This window comes from Nuphar pumila, chromosome 6, assembly GCF_984573655.1.
Source record: "Nuphar pumila chromosome 6, dmNupPumi1.hap1.1, whole genome shotgun sequence".
NCBI classification, from domain to species: Eukaryota; Viridiplantae; Streptophyta; class Magnoliopsida; order Nymphaeales; family Nymphaeaceae; genus Nuphar; species Nuphar pumila.
The window spans coordinates 30,694,795-30,715,258 of NC_143254.1; the positions used below are offsets into that span (position 1 = coordinate 30,694,795).

At 37.6% G+C, this 20,464-nt stretch overlaps 1 protein-coding gene across 1 annotated transcript; it reads left to right on the forward strand.

Annotated features, from left to right (window-relative positions):
- The first annotated feature begins 1,375 nt into the window (after positions 1-1,375).
- LOC149834542 (polygalacturonase-like) lies at positions 1,376-9,834 on the forward strand. Its single transcript, XM_090009389.1, has 4 exons — positions 1,376-1,807; positions 2,815-3,104; positions 6,320-6,548; positions 9,613-9,834. Exons 1-4 carry the CDS (start codon positions 1,376-1,378, stop codon positions 9,832-9,834), a joined length of 1,173 nt encoding a protein of 390 aa, XP_089865515.1.
- The last annotated feature ends 10,630 nt before the right edge of the window (positions 9,835-20,464 follow it).

Below are 20,464 nucleotides of genomic sequence, written 5' to 3' on the forward strand. Positions count from 1 at the left end.
AATCGCTACATGCACAGTAATTTCCTGTATTTTGTGGCCTAAGTACTTTGTAAGGTATTCGGGTTTGATCACTGGATCTGCCCCGGGATCTCAAATGCTCAATTATGAGAGAGAGAGAGAGAGAGAGAGAGAGAGATCAAGGAATGGGCCACATCCTTTGATCATGGATTTCCTTATAAATCTACTGCAATCAAACATACCCTAAATGATTGATTAATATTTGAAAGATTATTTGATCAATTTCTAAAGTATTGATTTTGTGGGCCACAATTCAATAGTGTATGAGGGAGGACATTCATGAAATTTGCCAACTGACCACAACAACTTGTGCAAAAAGGGAGATCAGCCAAGCAAAGCAAGAAGGCACTCAAATATAAATTGCATATCTCTCTTGCAGTATGAAACCTTGAATTCCCATGCTTTAATTGGTTGAATCCATGCACAATATACAAAATTCAGATAGTTTCCTTCAACGTGACGTCAAAGTTCCTGTGCTTAATGCCAACCTAATCTGTTGCGAAAAGTTAGCTCCTCCTCTTGGGGAGGAATTAATGTGATTACTGTGTATGGAGCTCAAGAAAAACAAACCGCTTGTGAATCCGCTCATGTTCAGCTAGTAAACAGCTCGTTCGAACTCATGAAATAGGCTTAACAAGCCAAACATGAAGACCGGCTCGTGTGGGCTCGTTAACAAGTAATAAATACATTTACGTATATTTCATACAATAGAGTATTGATAGTTGAAATGTTTGGCTTGCAAGCAATAAGTTTAGAATTCAAATCCTATCGCTTTTGACTTTGAAACAAGGGCATTTATTTTCATAAATGAAAAAGTTTGAGCTTGGTCAGTTGGTTTAAGAGTTCAATTTCTATTATTTTCAATTTTAAGAAAATGTATTTTTTCGTTAATAGGAGCCAGCTCAAGCTCAGCTTGTTTAACTTTGGCTTGTCACGAGCTCGAGCTCGAGCTCGAGCTGGATTCAGCTTGCCACAATCTGTTTGGTTTGTTCGGCTCGTTTACCAGCCCTAGTCATTAGTGGTATCCTTTGGGACCACGTCGGGCATTACCAAACTAACCATCATTATCATCGTCGACGTAGTCATCATCATCAACAACAAACATTGCTTCACCTACATAGATATACACAATCCATCGTCATGAAGGCCTAACACCAATGCAGGAAGTGTGCTGCATGCTTGGGTTATACTCATGCATTATATATATATATATATATATATATATATATATATATATATATATATATATATATATATATATATATATATGCATTTTAGAGGGGCCTTGTTAACCACCAAAACCAACACTGCCACAAGAACCAACTTGATTTAAATTGTGTCAAGAGATTTTCCTAACATGGGGAACTCCCATACCATACAAAGGCTACTGATCCTTTTGGCCTTTGTGCACACCTCAAATGCTACACTACTCAACATAGTAACTTTTGGAGCCAAAGCAGATGGAGTGAGTAATGATAGCCCTGCATTTCTAGGGGCATGGGCAGCAGCTTGCACCTCATCAAAGGGAGCAACAATATATGTGCCCTCTGGTCAGTACCTGGTGCACCCCACTATGTTCTCAGGTCCCTGTGCCAATAACAACATCACTATTCAGGTTGATGGCCAATTGGTCGCAAGAACAGACTATGAAAATTATGGTATTGCAAAATATTGGCTTAAATTCAAAAGTGTAAAAGGATTGACATTCCAGGGAGGGTATCTTGATGGAAAGGGTTCATCATTATGGTCATGCAAGGCTGGTAGAGGGAAGTGCCCCTATGGAGCAACGGTGAGTGATATTCTTTTTCTGGCCTTCAAGAAAGTTTTCTAGCAGCTTTGATATCTTGAGAGGCTTCACCTCATGAGAAAAGTTTAAACGACAAGATGATGACAGCCAAATTCTCGCTAAATTTTGAATTTTGTTTTTTCTCGTGCTTTTAGGGCCTGTTTGGATAGAAATCCAGAAATTTAAAACTCAGGGTTTCTAAAACTTCATATTTGTTTGTTTCTGAAAACCTGTAGTGTTTGGATGCACCTTGAATATCTAGAAAAGATATCAAGATTTTAAAAACTATCCTGCTTGGTTGTTTATCCGGTGTTAAGAATTCTATAAGAACTAAGAATTATCATTCTTATGACAGTTTAGTTCTATTCTCTACTCAGCCAACCATATCTATCGTGGACACTCGGAGTTTCTTGTACTTGTGCACCATGAGAGAAAATTCACCAATCTTCATCTACAATCCACCATAGTTACTACCAATCTTCATCTAAAATTCTCTAACATTATAATAAGATCACAATATTTTTATTTAAATGATAATATCAAAATATTTATTTTGGATATACAGTGTTTTTTTTTATGTTTTCAAAATTTTATCCAAATTTGTACCCTGCAATGAAGCAATATGACAAAAAAAAAAAGTTGAATAAGTGAAAATGGAATCAGGAGTTCAGAACCATGTCCCCCTTAACCCAAGATGGATGGTTTAGTAAGGGTTGGTGAATGAGATAGTTGGATGGTTAGGTTACACTATCATAACTAACGGATCTCAGGTTCAAATCCCACAAAAACAGAAAAAAGAGAAACAAAAAAGGTGGCACTTCTTTTAAAATGGTAGAATTTTCTTTTTGATGATGAGAAACCCTCGCCGAAGTGAGGAAAACGCCAGGGGGGGGGGCGACCACAGTGCCTTACGTGGCTCACCTCTGAAAGCTAAGGACACATCCCTGCGCCAGTAAAACGGTAGAATTCAGCCCTCCTTGTTATGTATAAATCATTTTTCTCTGCTGCAGACTCTCGTCTTCAACAATGCAAGGGACGTTAGGTTGACAAACATCACTTCTGTTGATAGTGAGCTCTTCCACATTGTCATTGATGGCTGCAAGAACATACAAATGGAGGGACTCAAGATTGTGGCTCCGGACGCCAGCCCCAACACTGATGGCATACATGTGGAGCAATCTACAGGGGTTACGGTCACCAACACAGATATAGGCACAGGGGATGACTGCATTTCTGTTGGTCAAGGGGCCCAAAACTTATGGATAGAGGGAGTCAGCTGTGGGCCCGGCCATGGCATAAGGTAAACAGCTTCATGCATGGCTTACATGAGACCCCTCTGCTTAAGTACTATCTACATGCTTCAATCAAGCCGTCACATTCATATATATATATATATATATATATATATATATATATATATATATATATATATGTGTGTGTGTGTGTGTGTGTGATAACGATATGGTGCTCCCCGAGTACTTACTCCCACTTAAATAGAAGCTTTAGATTGTCGTATTTCTTAAACCTTTTTGGTTCATCAGACCCTATAGATATGATCTATAAGCATTATTTAGTATAAAACAAGTATATATATTCATATATATATATACATATATATATATTCATATATATATATATATATATATATATATATATATATATATATATATGTGTGTGTGTGTGTGTGTGTGATAACGATATGGTGCTCCCGGAGTACTTACTCCCACTTAAATAGAAGCTTTAGATTGTCGTATTTCTTAAACCTTTTTGGTTCATCAGACCCTATAGATATGATCTATAAGCATTATTTAGTATAAAACAAGTTTTGAATCATGTGATTATAACATATATGTATGTTTTTAAGACCTTTAAAAAACAACGGTTCACAATGTATCAAAATTTCATAACTTAAAAAATTCTTCTTTTATGTCCAAAAGACATGATCCAAAGCATGTGATTCTTATCAAATAAACTATGTTGAGTACATACATAAGGTTTAATTGAAAAGATACAAAAAATATTCTTAAACCTTTTTAGTTCACCAGACCCGTATGATCTATAAGCATTATTTAGCATAAAACAAGTTTTGAATCATTTGATTATAACATATATGTATGTTTTTAAGACCATTAAAAATCAATGGCTCACAACGTATCAAAATTTCATAACTTAAAAGATCCTACTTTTATGCCCAAAAGACATGAATCAAATAAACTATGTTGAGTGCATCTATAAGGTTTAATTTAGAAGATACTAACTACAAACATGATTTTTAGTATGTAGGAGTAGGTACACACTGTAGCTTTACTTATATATATACATATATATATATATAGGCTAGTAATGAAGGTAAGAAACTAATGAGTAGAAATCACTCATTTTTTCAAAATATTCATTTTTTTGTAGATCAAATGTTACGGATGTGATCTACATTTAGTAGGAAACTTATTTTGAATCATGAGATTGTAACAAGTAATTAGGTTTTAAAATTGGTCCAAAAACCAACCGGCCTCAATGTGCCAAAAATTCATAACTCAAAAGATCACATTTTTACATCAGAAATGCACGATCCAAGGCCAAATCCTTAGCAAACAAACCATGCTGAACACATCGATGTGGCTAGATTGAGTCGATTCATCCTGCACCTATGATTTCTAGCTCACTAGTTCCTTACCTTTATTAGTAGCAAATATTTTCTCTCTATCTTACACACACTTAACAAGGGAGAAATCCCGGTTGAGGTGGTGGGGCTATGGAGATTGACACTATTGCATGGCTCATCCTCTATGCGGTTAAATCCCCTCGGCCATCTCCTTCCTAACCAGGGAGCCTGCTACTTTGTTCTCAAGGCAAGGGATGTCCACTCTAGGTATCAAACTCTTGGCAGTCCTCCAATTTGAATGCCTTGAGCCGACCCACCTAGTCTGGTGTGTAGGGCCCATATGGGTATGGATTAACTTAATTAAAACCATATGGTTTGCCTCGCTTTGGCAAGGGTTCCTCATCATAAAAAAAAAAAAAGAGCCTTCATTTAGGCTTTGCTTGGGAGTCTTGCGTTGTGATTGAATCGTTTTTTCAATTGACTGTTAAATGGTATTGTCAAAATATGGTGCTGCCAAAAATGTAGTGCTAGAGATACAGTTGCCAAAAACATGCCCCTTGTGAATGGCGTTTAAATGTGGTGTTGGCATTCCCAACTCCAACCACAACACTGTTTTGGCAACATTGTTGCTCCCAAATAACAGGTGTTCAAGAAACCGCTATGCTTTGGTTTCAAATAACAGAGGGTGTTGGAGAAACTTTAATGCACCTTGAATTTGAGGCTCCCAAACAGTCTTATAGCCTTTGGATAAAGAATGCCCATAAGGTAGGGATGCAAATGGGCAAGATCCGGGATGCAGTTTTTTCCTATCCGAATCCCATGTATTGAGATGTTCCTGATCGGAATCTTTATATCCTACTATAAGGGTCTCTCTCAATCAACCATTGGTCAGCCAAAGTGTGATCAGTGATGGGGTGGAGAAAGCAAAAGGGGTGCCCCCCCCCCCCCCCCCCCCCACACACACACACACACACCCTATATATGTGTGTGTGTGTGTGAGAGTAATGTGCTCCTTAGGCCACCTTTTTTCGTTAGGTCTCGTTAGGCTCCTTCAAAAATCATAGTTTTAGTTTTTTTTCTCACTTCTAACACCGTAGATATGATCTATAGGTTTTGTTTAATGGGAACCGGCTTTTGAATCATCAGAATCTAACATGTATACATATTTTTCCTGTTATCCAAAATCAATGGTACGAAGGTACTAGTTTTTTCCTGCTCATAAAAACATGTTTTTTCATCGAAAAAACATGATCCAAGAATCTATTCCCAGTAAATCGAGCATGCTAAACACATCTAATGATTCAGATCTATTATAAAACACTTAAAACTTATGGGGAAGAATGGGGCAAAACGAGAAATGGAACCTAATATGTTCAGCTCTCTCTCTCTCTCTCTCTCTCTCTCTCTCTCTATATATATATATATATATATATATATATATATTGTTTTGCATGAATATTATGTGCATGTGTCAGGTTATGATCTATAGGTTTTGTTTAATGGGAACCGGCTTTTGAATCATCAGAATCTAACATGTATACATATTTTTCCGTTATCCAAAATCAATGGTAGTTTTTTCCGGCTCATAAAAACATGTTTTTTCATCGAAAAAACATGATCCAAGAATCTATTCCCAGTAAATCGAGCATGCTAAACACATCTAATGATTCAAATCTATTATAAAACACTTAAAACTTATGGGGAAGAATGGGGCAAAACGAGAAATGGAACCTAATATGTTCACTTCTCTCTCTCTCTCTCTCTCTCTCTCTCTCTCTCTCTCTCTCTATATATATATATATATATATATATATATATATATATATATATATATATATATTGTTTTGCATGAATATTATGTGCAAGTGTCAGGTTTGCGTTTTTTCTAAGTATGGTATTTGTTTCGATGACAGCATTGGGAGTTTGGGAAAGAGTGCCAATGAAGGAGGTGTTCAGAATGTTACAGTAAGAAACGTGGTACTGACAGGGACTCAGAATGGGTTGAGAATAAAATCATGGGCCAGAAATAGCAGAGGGTTTGCTAGAGAAATAACATTCGACGGAGCCACCGTGAACAATGTCAAGTACCCAATCATAATTGACCAACAGTATTGTCCTCATACGCTAAACTGCCCCAATGAGGTATCAATCACACTCCTACCTAGAGCATATTGCAGCCTGATACGGCAATATGCACTTATTATTTCATTGGCTTTAATTTTCCTTTAACCTGCAGCAGCAATGTTTAGAAGCTATGGATGTAAACGGTTGGGATTCAGATCAGATGTTGCCAATGCCATATTCAACTAGTCGGATGTTGCCAATGCCATATTCAGATATCAATCAAATTCGGATATTTATTGGATTCAGTAGCAAAAAACCAAAACCATATCGGCATCAGATTATAATCTGTGATATGGTTTTGGTTTACCAAAAGCAACTATAGGCAATCGAATTTGGTCGGATATGATATTGGATGAAATCCGATTAATTGACATCCCTTTTAGGAGCATTTATGTAGGGGTGTACATGAGCCGAGCTCGAGCTCAAGCTGAGCTTGGGCTGTTCAAGCTCGGCTCAGACAGAAATAACACTGCTCGAACTCGGCTCGAGCTTGGAGGGGAGCTTGAACAACATTGTCTAGGATCGGCTCGAGTCGAGCTGAGCTTGACTGACTTCCAAAAAAAGTGTTGTTTTACATTTTTCAAGAGGCGGGATTTGATCCCACCACCTCTAAAAAGTCAGATACAAAGCCTGACCACTAAGGTATTGGAGTGGGGAAATAAGAGTGAGCCCGAGCCCACACCGAGCCTGCACCCAAGCCGAGCTAGCTCGAGCTTGTTGTGCACCCCTACCCGTATTGGAGTGGGGAAATAAGAGCGTGATGGGACTGGAGAGGGAAATGGGTGATGAGAGTGGAGTAATTAATTGCATCCTTTTCAGTATTGGCACAGCAATAGGGGCGGTCATCTCCATCCCTATCTCCTGGCTATTGTCCACTCCAATCTCCCAAATCCAGTCTACCAAACAGCAGAGAGGATATAGGGGATAGGAGATCTAGTGAATCCCCATCTCCATCTCAAATGTGGCTCCCAAACAGAGCCTTGGGAAAATTATCAAGGTGGCAAGTGGCAACTAGGTTTTGGCATCATTCAAAAAACTTACTCAATTTGAAAATTTTCAGAAGCCACCAAAGTTTCGTTAATATAGATTTTAAAAAAAAAAAAACTTTACAATGATATTACCATTTTACCCTCTGACAATTAGAATATAGTCTTCAGCTTATATGTGGACTTGGGTTTCCAAGGCTTGGGAATAAAGATGTGTTCCTCCATCAAGTTTTGGTTTTTATTGTTCTTATTTATTCTTAAATTGTACTGATGTTCAGATAATTATTGTCCTCATGACACAATAAAATTTGATCAACCCATCGAAAAAAGAGTTCCAATGTTTGAAATCAAAGAGAGAAAACATGATTGTAATTTTTTAAAGGTTACATTTGAGATTTCACTAGAAATTTAATGCCAAAACTATTAGTTTGGTTTTCTTTTTTGATTAACCATAACAAAGTTGAGGCGCATGAAATTTTTCAAAACATAGGTGTGTTTCCTAATTATGCTGAAAACTTAAGTGCTAATTTGGAAATTATCGTCTTTTTGGTATTTTTTGCAAATTAGTCCGTGTCTTATAGTCTATTTGCAAAACAACTCCTGCCTTATGCCAATTTGCAATTCGGTCCCTGCTTTTCATTAACCCTTGCAAATCAGTCCTTGAGGTGAACAACTGTCTTATGGTTATTATTAAAGGTTAAACAATTTGACGGTTCTGCCCTTACAGGAGGACCAATTTATAAAATTTAAATAAGGTAAAGACCAATTTGCAAAAATTTAATACACTAACAACTATTAGATAAAGGGCATTTTGGTGACCGATTATAAAAGGACCAGTTTGTAATGACTGTGAGCAGGAGGGTCGGGTTTGGTTTGGACTTAGGTGGTATCAGACTTGGACCCGGTTTCAAGTATGGTATTGGATCCGGACTCAGGTCAAATCGGGTCCACTATAAAAAAATCATAAGGGACCAGATAAGAACTACATGAACAAGACCCGGACCATACCTTTTAAAATCATATTTTTTGTCATTTCTATATTGAAAATTTGTGGGTCTTAATCGGAGCTCTGGTCGGGTCTGGGTCTCGTATAAAATTTCACAAACTATACCTGAGTCCATGTATTAATGGGACCTTCGGGGCTCCTGACCCGAGTCTTAATCGGGTCTTATTATTTATCACCATACCCAGACCCTATATGGTTTGGTTTGGGTCAGGTCTGGGTAAACCCGACCCGTTGACACCCTTAACTGTAAGGAAGGCGAGGACTGATATGCAGAATGGCGGAAACCAGTTTGCAAAAAACTTTTTTTTTTAACTATTAAGAAAATCAACCATTTAAGAAGTTTGGGGATTAAATAAACTTTTCCTTTTGTTTTTTTTTTTTATAGGCAAGCTGGTGTTAGGCATACCCTACCAGTTACACAACATACCATTGAGTTTTGAACTTGCAACGTGCCAACACATAGTGACGTACACTAACAGCTCCTACCAAACAAGTAGAGCCCCCCGTTGGTAACCTCAACTTTTCCTTCACCAACCGGCCCATCGTATATGTAAAACCTCCGGGTACCAGACCCTCGAGACATAGCTTCTAGTGTTTTAGACTTGTGGCAAGGGCATAGTGACAAAAGTTAAAAACGGCAAAATCTCGGCAGGGAAAAAACTCGGGAGATTTTAAAATTTTGATGAAACACATCTTTTTTTTGACAAAACCTCCGAAATAAAAAATATAAATAATATAAATAAAACACATTTAAAAATAAAAATCTTGGAGGTTTTCACAATAAATATCTTTTAAAATAATAAATATCGTGATATTTGTCACAGTTTGAAAATCTCACGAGAAATTGCGGTTTTAAACTTTCAGGCAATTTCTCGCGATATATCAGCGAGATTTTTATAAATCTCGCAATATTTGTCACAGAGTGCAAGGGATGCATAGTTCAGAAGTAATTAACTTTAGGGATGTCAATTGGCCGGGCGTGGGATCCAATCCATTTTTTCAGATATTTTGGATCCATTATCATGGATCCAGGGCTTTCTTCCCATGCAAGCCCGGTCTTTAACTAAACCGTATACGGTTATCTATGCAGAGTTCTGGTGTGAAAATATCACAAGTGACATACAACAATATCAAAGGAACATCAGCAACTGAAGTAGCAGTGAAGTTCAGCTGTAGTACTAGCACTGGGTGCCAAGGCATCAAGATGGCAAATGTGCAATTGACGTACAAGGGCCAGCCTTCCATGGCCTCATGCCGGCAAGCATTTGGGACCGCTAGCGGCGCGATCGTGCCGCCAAGTTGCCTGCAGTAGTCCTCCATGGCTACCTTAAACCGTGGAGGGTTTATATAACTCTTCAAGGGTTTAATCAAGTAACAATTGACAATGCCCTACATCTAAACTGTACAATTAAAAAGGTTAGCTTTTAGCAAATTTACGTCACCTTGTGTTGGGACGTTGCAGGTTCAAAACCCAATGATATAGTTGTATAACTGGTAGGGGTCTACCTAAATTATTAGTGTGTGCATGTATACCTAAGTAATTTAGTAAATTGTCAGTTGTAGAAAACTCAAGGATACTATATATTGACGTAAAAATATACAAGGTTAGTGTGGTTATGGTAATTGTGCTTAACGTGTAAGTAGTGTGAATCATATGTGATCGTTGTGGTAAAGGTGACTAAGTCGGGTGCGCCCGATCCGAGCCTAGCTAGCTATTGGACCTTACCTGACCCCATTTTGATGGACTCGGGGTAGGATGTGAAATTTTCTGCAACGAAAAAAGTCCATTCTTTGGTATGAAAAATATAGGCCCAAACTTTGTTTGTACCCAACCTGAACCGATGTCTCAAACCTAGCTATTTCACCGATCCGATCCCATCTCGATAGGCCCACGGGCTCAGCGACACGGTCAAAGCTTGGTCAGGTGAAGATGGTGGATCAGGTGAAATCACATTGCACACTTTGAGCCTGCACCTGACTGCCCTCCATATGTGGGGGCAATCCTTTAGCTTTTAGAGGGTCTGATTGCAAGATTTGTGGTCCATTTGTACAACATATCTCTAAGACTTGATTTAGCTTGAAACAAATTGAATCAAACTGCACCCTCCCTCAATTGAACACTATTAGATCTAGCCAAACCATGCAATTATTAGTACGGTTGCAAACAAGTCAGTTCAGGGTTAACCCACACCAGATCCGACTTTCAATGAGCCGGTCCGATTCTGCATCAGGATTCAACTCAAAGCACGTGGTAGAATCCTGGATCCGGGTAAGAAAACAGGTCGAGTATATCGGCTTTCATGTGAAATAGACAAAACGGGTTGGGCCAGACCTAGTTTCAATCCAGTTTGCTTATCCAGTTTCGACCTGGATCCAACTAAACCCGACATTATTTATTTCAAATTGGACTTGTTTACATGATGAACCATTATGGATCATATCCGCCCGAAATACCTTCAGTTTGGTTGGAATCAGATAAAGATCCGACCAACTTGCATCCCCAATTGTTTGTAGTGGCATGCTTTGAGCCATGTTGGTCAATATCATTAATGTTATCAGTATTGGAATCGGACCTGTATCGATTTGGTCAATGATTCAGGTGAATCGGCAAATAATGATTCTCAAGTGAATTATTATGAATCGGCAAAAATATAATTAAAAAATATTATGTGTCAATCAAAACACTAACAAGTGTTAAAGCCATTAAAATAATATCAAAAGATTAATTTTAAGCTATTTTTTACATTTATTAAAAAATAGCCAATTCAGGTCAGTATCCTATCCATTTTTTAACTATACAATACGATTCAGGCCGATACTCAACGATACTGACAAGACTGATCAGTATCAAACTAACTGGATATTGTCAATATCCAGTATTTAGCCAGCATTATCACCATCATCATCATCATCATCATAAAGCGTTGCTTCACTTACCAAGGTTCACAATCAATCATCTATAGGCCCCACCACCAGAATGTGAAAGAATTAATGCAGGAAGGATGCTGCATACTTAAGGCATATATATGTTCATTAATTTTTTTAGCCATTAGAAGGAAATGTGTTACCTCACCAAAACCAACAATACCACAATCACCAACTTGATTTCAAATGTGCCAAGAAAACATTTTACTCATATGAGGAACTCCTATACCATACTCACATTTCTGATACTTATGGCCCTTTATGCACTCTCCCAATGCAGATTCACTCTTATAAGTAATGGAGCCAATGCAGGAGTGATGATAGTCCTGCATCTCTAGGGGCGTAGACAGCAGCTTGCACCTCATCAGAGGGAGCAACAATATATGTGCCCTCTGGTCAGTACTTGGTGCACCCCACTGTGTTCTCAGGTCCTTGTGCCAATAACAAGATCACTATTCAGGTTGATGGCTAATTGGCTGCAAGGACAGACTGAACACTACAAGAAAAATGTGTATTAGCGATGGACGCTATCCGTCGCTAATACATTGCAACATCCATCGCTAACGTGTTTAGCGACAGATTCACGATGGCTTAGTGATGGATCACGTTCATCGCATAATTCTAGTCGCTAAACTGCGACAGATTTTATCCGTCGCTAATTAGCAATGGATTAGCGATGGACATGATTCGTCGCTAATCTGAGACTGATTTGGTTATGCGACGGATTATATTTCGTCGCTATAATAGCGATGGAATATAATCCATCGCAAAACATCAAAAATTCATATTAACGACAGATATTATATGTCGCAAATCCGTTGCCAAATTTCAAAACAAAATTTTAAAAAAAGAGCCCCGAGGCGTGTGCCTCATACGCCTTGAGGTGCACACCTCGAGGCAAGGCGAGGCGCGCCTCAAAAAAACATTTCTTGCAGAATGGACTGAAGTCTAGGCCTTCCATTTTTTCCATAAGATGCTCAATCCCTACATTCACACACCAAAAGTTAGATGCAAGGTTAAGAATGTGGAATCTACAGAGGCTGAGAAAATATTTAGCAGAACTGGAAAAGAAAACAAAAGATAGAACTCTTAATATTTCTTTTCTTTCAAGAGGGAAGAAGAAAAAACCTGAAGAGAAAATCACCAACGACACATTGGTTTGACCGGGCCCTCCTATTCTGGAACCAATTATACATATTGGTTTCTGAAATTGGTCCATGTTGTAACAGTTCAGAGGCTATCTCTTTTATCTTTTGCTTGCTAGGTGTTCCATTTCCTTGTTCAAAGATATTCTCAAGTACTTGAAGCTGCATCTGGCTTGGTGTCCAACGTTGTCTCGTGATGATTTTATGGCCAGCATCCATCAATGGATCACAATACATATTCCTCAGCCTCATTCTTGAAACACCACAAAATGGAATCAATATCAGAAAGGCACTAGTGAAATTAATATTAGCTTAAGAATCTCAATGGATATATAAATAATCACAATTCGCCTGAATATTAGAAAAATAAAGGAAAATAGCAGAAATGTCACACAGGCAGGAGCAGAAAAATTTTTACAAGACCGTGTGATCATGATACAGAAAAAATGCAGAACATAAAAGCCTAATATCATTTTTCAAACTAAAGATACCCCTGGAGCAGAGGAAAATCTTGGTAAAGATCACTAGAGACTTACCAAAAGAATACCCTAAGCTAGATTATCCAAACAAATTAAAAATAAATATTCAGTAAAAAATTAACATTAAATTAACAGAAGTAGCTTCTGTAATAAAACGCCCAAGCAAGCACAAGAAACTGAAACTAGGATCTATGAATGGACTGGATCTCTGAACGTAGTGAGGTCTTTGATAGACTTTTGGAGGTGAAGTTTGTTGCAAACTATCCAAGTCCTAAACACAACTTAAGCAGATTATTTAGTAAAGAGATCATCTATTATGCAGTACTCACATCAGTCTTGTAACGAACCATCCATCTCAAGGAGCAAGGAGCAATGAGCAATGTTCGCTAAAAAAAGAGCATTTCAAATCAAAATTAAAAATCTATAACAAAGATATACGTAATAGAACTCCAACAAATATGCTATTAGAAATAGAGGCTCGACTCTCTATCATTGTTGCAGTAATTTTACTTTATCAATGCAATGCAAGCAAAATCATTTGCAATCCCAACTACTAGATCTATCATCACTAATTTAACTACGGAACATCCAGGAAAGCAGAAAATATTGCATGAATCAATAATGTACGAACTATCGAAGACCTTGCACCACACAAAATGCTCCAAAGGCGCAATTACAAGCATCAGTTCTTCACACCCTCCACTCATTGACTCAGAGAACCCAACTCAAAGATCTCTTTTAAGCAGAAACAACTACAAACAATGGAAAACATTATCATTCGAGCGGGGAAACACAAAACAACTCGGATCAAACAAATGCAGTCAAGAAACCAAAATGATGAGAAAAAAAGACCGAAAAACTGGGGGGAAACAGGGGGGGCGGCGGAATCACGAGGGCAGGGATGGATACCCCCTCCATCGACCCCGATGGATAGGGAGGGCCCTGACAAGGGCATTCGGGCCTCTGTCAGCACTCAGGCAACTATCGAAAGAAAGGGGGAGGGTTCGACAGAGGCCATCGGGCCCCTTGTCGGATCCCGACAACCCCAGGGAAAGGAGAGGCTCCGACAGAGGACATTGGTCCTTTGTCGGTCCTCCGACGATCCCGAAAGAAAGGGAGAAAAGGTGAGAGGGGGTCGCAGCGTTTACCTGGGAGACGCCAGAAAAGACATTGGCGGTAGGACTGGCATGAAGGACCGGCTTGTAGGAGCTCACAGATGGGAACGGAGGAAACGACGATCGTGAGGTGCGTTGGGGACTGCAGCGATGACACCAAAAAGGGGGGAGCACGAAGACCATGACCGAGAGGTCGTTGGTGTGTTGACGACAGAGGCAGTGGCTCTGCTCATAGGGTTTGTCGAACGGGAGCATAGGGGAGTACTCGGGGTCATCGGCAGCTTTGGTCAGCGGCGCCTGCTGAGAATGGGGACGGTGGTCGCTGGTAGCATGCCGTCAGTGGCTAACAAAGAGGAAGACGACGACGTTGAGGTTTGCTCGTCAGAGCTGAATGCGGCGAAGTAGGGTTTGGTTTTGAGGGAAATCAGAGAGGGAGGAGAGAGAATGTTGCGGCTTAAAGGGGCTTATATCAAAAAATAGTGACAGATTCACGACGGACTTATTCCGTCGCTAAGTAAAGACTTTTGTAGCAGTGGATGCCTTTTGTCGCTAAGTTGTGACGGAGTCTGAGACAATTTTTTTTATCGTCGCTAATTTGTCGCTATTTACCGACGGATTAGCGATGGACAAATGTCATCGTTAATTAGCGACGGATAGTTTTCTCTAGCTAATCCATCACAAATTTGCGAGGGAAAAAATCTGTAGCAAATTTCCGTTGTTAATTATAGCTTTTCTTGTAGTGGAAGAGTATGAGGTTGCATACCACGGGCTCAAATTCCAAGATACAAAAAAGACTAGGAGGGTATCTTGATGAAAAGGGCTCAGCATTATGGTCATTCAAGGCTGGTAAAGGACAGTGTCCCTTTGTGCCAACGGTGACTGAACAAAAGAATCGGATGATATTATTCTTTTTTTCTTGGTCTTTTATATTTGCAAAGTGTCATAATATCTTTGGTAAAACTTTTGAGGTTTCCCTCTCTGCAGGGGAGTACACCCAGCTTGGACCTTGCGGCAAGGGACGCCACCCATGAGTTTCGCGAACTATCCAAACAAAAAAAAGTGTTACAATAGCTTTGCTATATATATCGAGAAGGCTTTATTCTTGAAGTTGCAGCTCGCTAACATAGTGATAAAAGTTTGAAAAGGGAAAAAATAAAGGCAGCCAAACTCTCTCATGAAAATTTGGAATTTTTTTGGTTTCCTTATGTTTTTTATTGGTAAAATATCAGCAAATATTAACAAATTAAAAAATCAGGAAAATATTGGAGAAAAAACATATAGAAAAAAAAATAAGAATATATCTTTTCTTTCGAGATATAGCCAATAAAAACATAAAAATCATGATATTTTCATTTAAACAGTAACACTTTGACATTTTGTCTATTTAATTAAAATGTAGACAAACTACCATTTTTTAATGATATTTTCAAAATATCGCTGCTAGTTTTTCACTAGGGTCTCTAATGGATCCCATCATAATTACTGACAAGGCTTGCACAATGAAAATAGAATCAGAACCATGTCCCTCCACCTCAAGAGGGGTAGTTCATTATGCTTGTTATGTGGAAAGAGATTAAAAAAAGAGAAAAGAAAGAAAGAAAAGGCTTCACAGAGTATTTCTTTTAAAATGGTAAAAAATTCAAGAGGCCTCATCATATATCAATCTTCTGTCAATTGCAGACTCTCGTCAAGCAATATCATGTTAACAAACACCACCTCTTTTGATAGTGAGATCTTCCTCATTGTCATCGATAGCTGCGAGAACGTACAAAAGGAGGGACTCAAGATTGTGACCCCTAGCACCAGCCCCAACAGTGATGGCATACACGTGGAGCAATCCATGGGGGTTACAATCACCAATGCAGATATTGGCACAGGGGATGATTGCATCCAGGAACCCAAGACTTGTGGATAGAGTAAGTCAGTTGTGGGCCTGGAAATGGCATAAGGTAAACAGCTTGATGCATGTATTGCATGGGAACCCTCTAGCTAAAAGGCTATGACACGCACACATCAGTTCCCTACTCATCACCTATGTCATCCTTTGTCTTCGTAACCCCTTCACCAAAGGCGTAGCTAGGGGGGGGGGGGGCAGGACTGGGCTGTAGCCCAGTCCTGCATCCCGAAACAGTTAATTTTTTTTTTTTTTAAAAAGCCCAGTCCTAGCCCAGCCCTGATTCCATATGAAATAGATTTTTATCTATTTTTGTTGCCCAGCCCAGTCCTAGCTCAGCCCTGACTGCAGCAAATAGTTTGATTTGTCCATATGAAATAGATTTTTATTAATAATTGTAGCCATTTTTTATTTTATCTCAAAAAAAAATTTTCCCACTTGTGTGTAAGATTTTTTTGGTGATAAAAAATCATCTGTTGACAAAACACAAATTTGTGATTTAAAAAAAAATCAGAATTTTTTGTTGAAAAAATACTATCCAAGAGTCATTTCTCACTAAATAGACCATGCTAAATCTATATCTAAGGTCAAATTTGATCAAAACAACTAACATAGTGAGATTTAAGAGGGTTATAAAGATGGGGAATGACATAGGAGATGAGGGGAACTAAATTCATCTTTATCACTTTCAATCCCAGCATGCAGGGGTTGAATTAATGTCAAAACCGTAGATAATTACTAGAGTTAGAAGCGAGTGCCAGAAGCAATGAATGCATTGTGAAGCAAGAAGCAGGTCTGTTCAATGGGCTCTAAGTTCTCTTTTTTGGTCTGCTGACCTATACCTTGTTCACAGTGTTGGTCAGCATAAAACCTGGTGTGCCTTTGGTTGTTAGAGAGTGCACCCAGCTTTGTCCTTACAGAGAGGGATGCACACCCCCTGGTTTGAAGAGAGGATCAGGTCAGAGGCAGCTCTGACAGCAACATCGTGGGAGGCACCTTGGATGCTGTTCATCTTAAAAATAAACTACTCTTGTCAAACAGTGAATAAGGCTCATTGTGAGCCATTCATTTTAAACTATTAAGATGCTGTCCATCTGAAACACAATGGGATTCTTTGAATGTAAATTTGACAGTTCATGTTGGATATTCCATAGTTCTTAGATGTTTTATATGCTTTGTAAATTTTGGATATTTTTTAATGATTTGGAGTTCTGTAAATTGTGCTTTGTAAGTTCTTGATGTTCTGCCCTTTAGAAGAAAAATCAAAATTTGCATATTTTGTATTTGCATAGGAAATATGAATTTTGCATATTTATGAGAAAAATCACATATTTAGTAAAAAAATCACATATATAGGTAAAAATTCAAAATTTTCATATTTAAGAAGAAATTCGCATATGAGGAAGAAGTTCACATAGAAAATTCACATATATAGGATAATTTTTTGCATTGGTAATTGAAAATACACATATTTGGGAGAAACCTCATGCGTTAGTTTATGTGGATTGTGTTTAAGTGCACAATTATGTAAGTTGAAAACAACTTCCGGCAACTAATGGTGTATATTCACAAATATTGTTCATTGTTTGCAAATCCTTAAGTTGTGGAGTTAATTGTCTCCAAACACAAAATTCATAAATAGTACACCAATTCCGCAAATATGCAAATTTTGTTCGCATCTTTTTTCTCACAAAGGTCCTCATGTTTCACAAATATTGGTCATTGTTCTTAAATTTTTTTTGCAAACTTCATTATCTTTGCAAATATTGGTCATGTTCACATGTAACATTCAAATTTATAATTCATCATATACACAATTTACCTGTAACAATGAAATTCACATGTAACATTCAACATTAAAATACAATAACATTTAAAATTATGATTCAACGGATACACAATCCACCTGTAACATTCAAATTCATCTGTAATATTCAAAACTTTACGCATTCGATAGCCATTCAAAGTTAAGCTATTATAGTCACACATGTATATACAATTCAAACTTGGTACACATTTAAACCATTTTAACTGTTAAACAAAAATTCAATTACAAAGTTATTTATAATTAGTTACAAAATACTATTTACTTAATTACAATGATTTACAAAAAATAAAAAATATAAGTCACTATTGTGGATGCATCAGGTGTGCCCTTATCTCCTTGATGACCTTAGTGTTTTGCATGATAAGGTCAACTTGAGTCCATATAATGGACTCTTTTGCTTGAAGCAAATCCTTCAACATGTGATTTTTAGCTCTTAATATATCCAACTCTGAATCCTCTTCACTTGCATCCTTTCTGTGTTTTAGACTTCTTGTCTCAAGTACCTCATCCTCCTCAATGCCCCTCTTTACGAAGGGACTGCTTGCAAACTGTAGGTTTTCATCAACACCAACTACATCCTTGTCTTCCTTGTCAGCCAATACAACTATGGATGACAAGTCGATGTCTTTGTCATCAATCCAGTCTTCAAGTTTAGAGAGGAACATTGTGTGGTAATCCTTTGTTCGATCATTTATTGTGCTCAAGATGGTTCTACTAACTACGTGAAGGTGATGAGGTGGTTGTTGAACAAACCCAAACTATCATGTTACTCAGCTAGCCATTTGGCGCTCAACTTTATTCATATTATGCAACTAATGTTCATCATCATGATGTCCTTCACTTGCATAGTCACATCCTCATCCTCTTGGTCCACATCTTTGTAGGAGCACCAAGTTACCTACAAAACTAAATTTCATTCATGGTTAGTCCTATATCTCACTATTTATAAAAACATAAAATTATTTCAAGAATACTTACATATGCTTTGGTCAACACACACAACTTTGCAGCTCATTGGACCCTTCTCATGTGAAGAGCCAACACTCTTCGATTATTCTTGTAATGTCACGTATTTTCACACTTAGTTAAATTTGAGATTTTTGAAAATTTGGCTAAGTCTGAGAGAAAAATCATTTGAACCTCGATTTTAGATTTATGTTTTGAGTCTGGGTTTAACCCAAGTCTTATCAACTAGGACTAAATGAGCCAATTTGAATGTGAGAAAAAGTTTTATTTTTGACCTTTAAATTGAAGTGAAATTCGAGTGAAATTCAGGTTATTTTTTAGCAAAGTTTAGAATTTAATATTCGTGTGCGCCTTAGAATTCTGAGCACGATGATATTTTACTTTCCTGAAATCGAGTCTCGGTTGGCCCAAAAAGCATATTTTTCTAAAAATTGAGCAATTTGTCGAAATGGATCCAAAGTTGGATCGAATTAGATCCAAGGCCTACGATCTGAACTAATATGGATTTGGGTCTTATTTAAGTCCTACTTAAATCTAAATTTAATCCAGATCTTGATCCATTTTCATTTTGGGTACGGATTTGATTCTTGGACCCGAATCTGGATCTAAATCCAAGCCCAATATTTTTTTAGTTTTAAATTCAATATAAAGCCTTAATTTGGAGTTTAATAAGGTTGAGAAGCCTTTTGGGTTAATTTGGTAATTTTTGAAAGTTTTTAGATAATTTTAATTAATTAATATTTAATAATTAATTAATACTAATTCTGAATTTAATTTTTTTGGGCCTGAGTAGGACTCTTTAAAAGAGTCCTTATTCCAGCTTAAGAGAGGTTAAGAAAGAGTTTTAAAAGGATTGAAAGTTTTTTTTTTTAAAGTCAACATTTGGTAGAGTTTCAAAAAAATTAGGAAACAAAGGGGGAGAGAGAGAGAGAGAGTTCCATCTTTTGGAAACTCTCTTAGAGATGGCTGAAGAAAAAGGAAGGGGTGACCTCCCTTATGGGGCTTATAAAAAGACCCCAAAAGAGAGAGAGAAAAGAGAAAGAGAAGGAAAAAAATGAGGAAGAGAGATAAAGTGAGAAAAAGAGAGGAAAAAGAAGGAAGAAGAGGAGTTTAGGCCATCTCCAACCATTTACCCACGTTTTTCAATATTTACCATCATTTTATTTATCTCGGATTCATGGTAGAGGTTTCTCTCTTGTTTCAAACAAGAAAAAGAACATGGATTGGATTTCCAAGTAATGTTTTTGAGAAAAATCCATGGAAAAAGAGTAAATCTAGTTATTTACTCTAAAATACATGGATGAGGTTGTGTAAATCTTGTTTCATGGAGGTATTTTTTATTTTACACACCTAGCAACAAAGAAATTTATATGCATGACATATTTGCACCAAAACAGAATTTTTTGTTACGGTAAATATAGTCCATTATGTGTTTTGTTCATGATAAAATTGGTTCTTCATGAATATCCCATTGAAGGACCATTGGATATTGTTGTTTTGTTTATGCACGCATGTCATTTTGAAAAGTTTTGATTATGCATGTGTCTTTATTAAGCATAAGAGCATATATATACATGCAGGAACAGTGAA

Bases quoted from the DNA above. Each gene is read 5' to 3' on its own strand.
- LOC149834542 (XM_090009389.1), top strand. From the start codon at position 1,376: ATGGGGAACTCCCATACCATACAAAGGCTACTGATCCTTTTGGCCTTT. The intron at 3,105-6,319 runs GTAAACAGCTTC...TTTCGATGACAG, and splicing joins GGGCCCGGCCATGGCATAAG to CATTGGGAGTTTGGGAAAGA. The intron at 6,549-9,612 runs GTATCAATCACA...TTATCTATGCAG, and splicing joins CGCTAAACTGCCCCAATGAG to AGTTCTGGTGTGAAAATATC.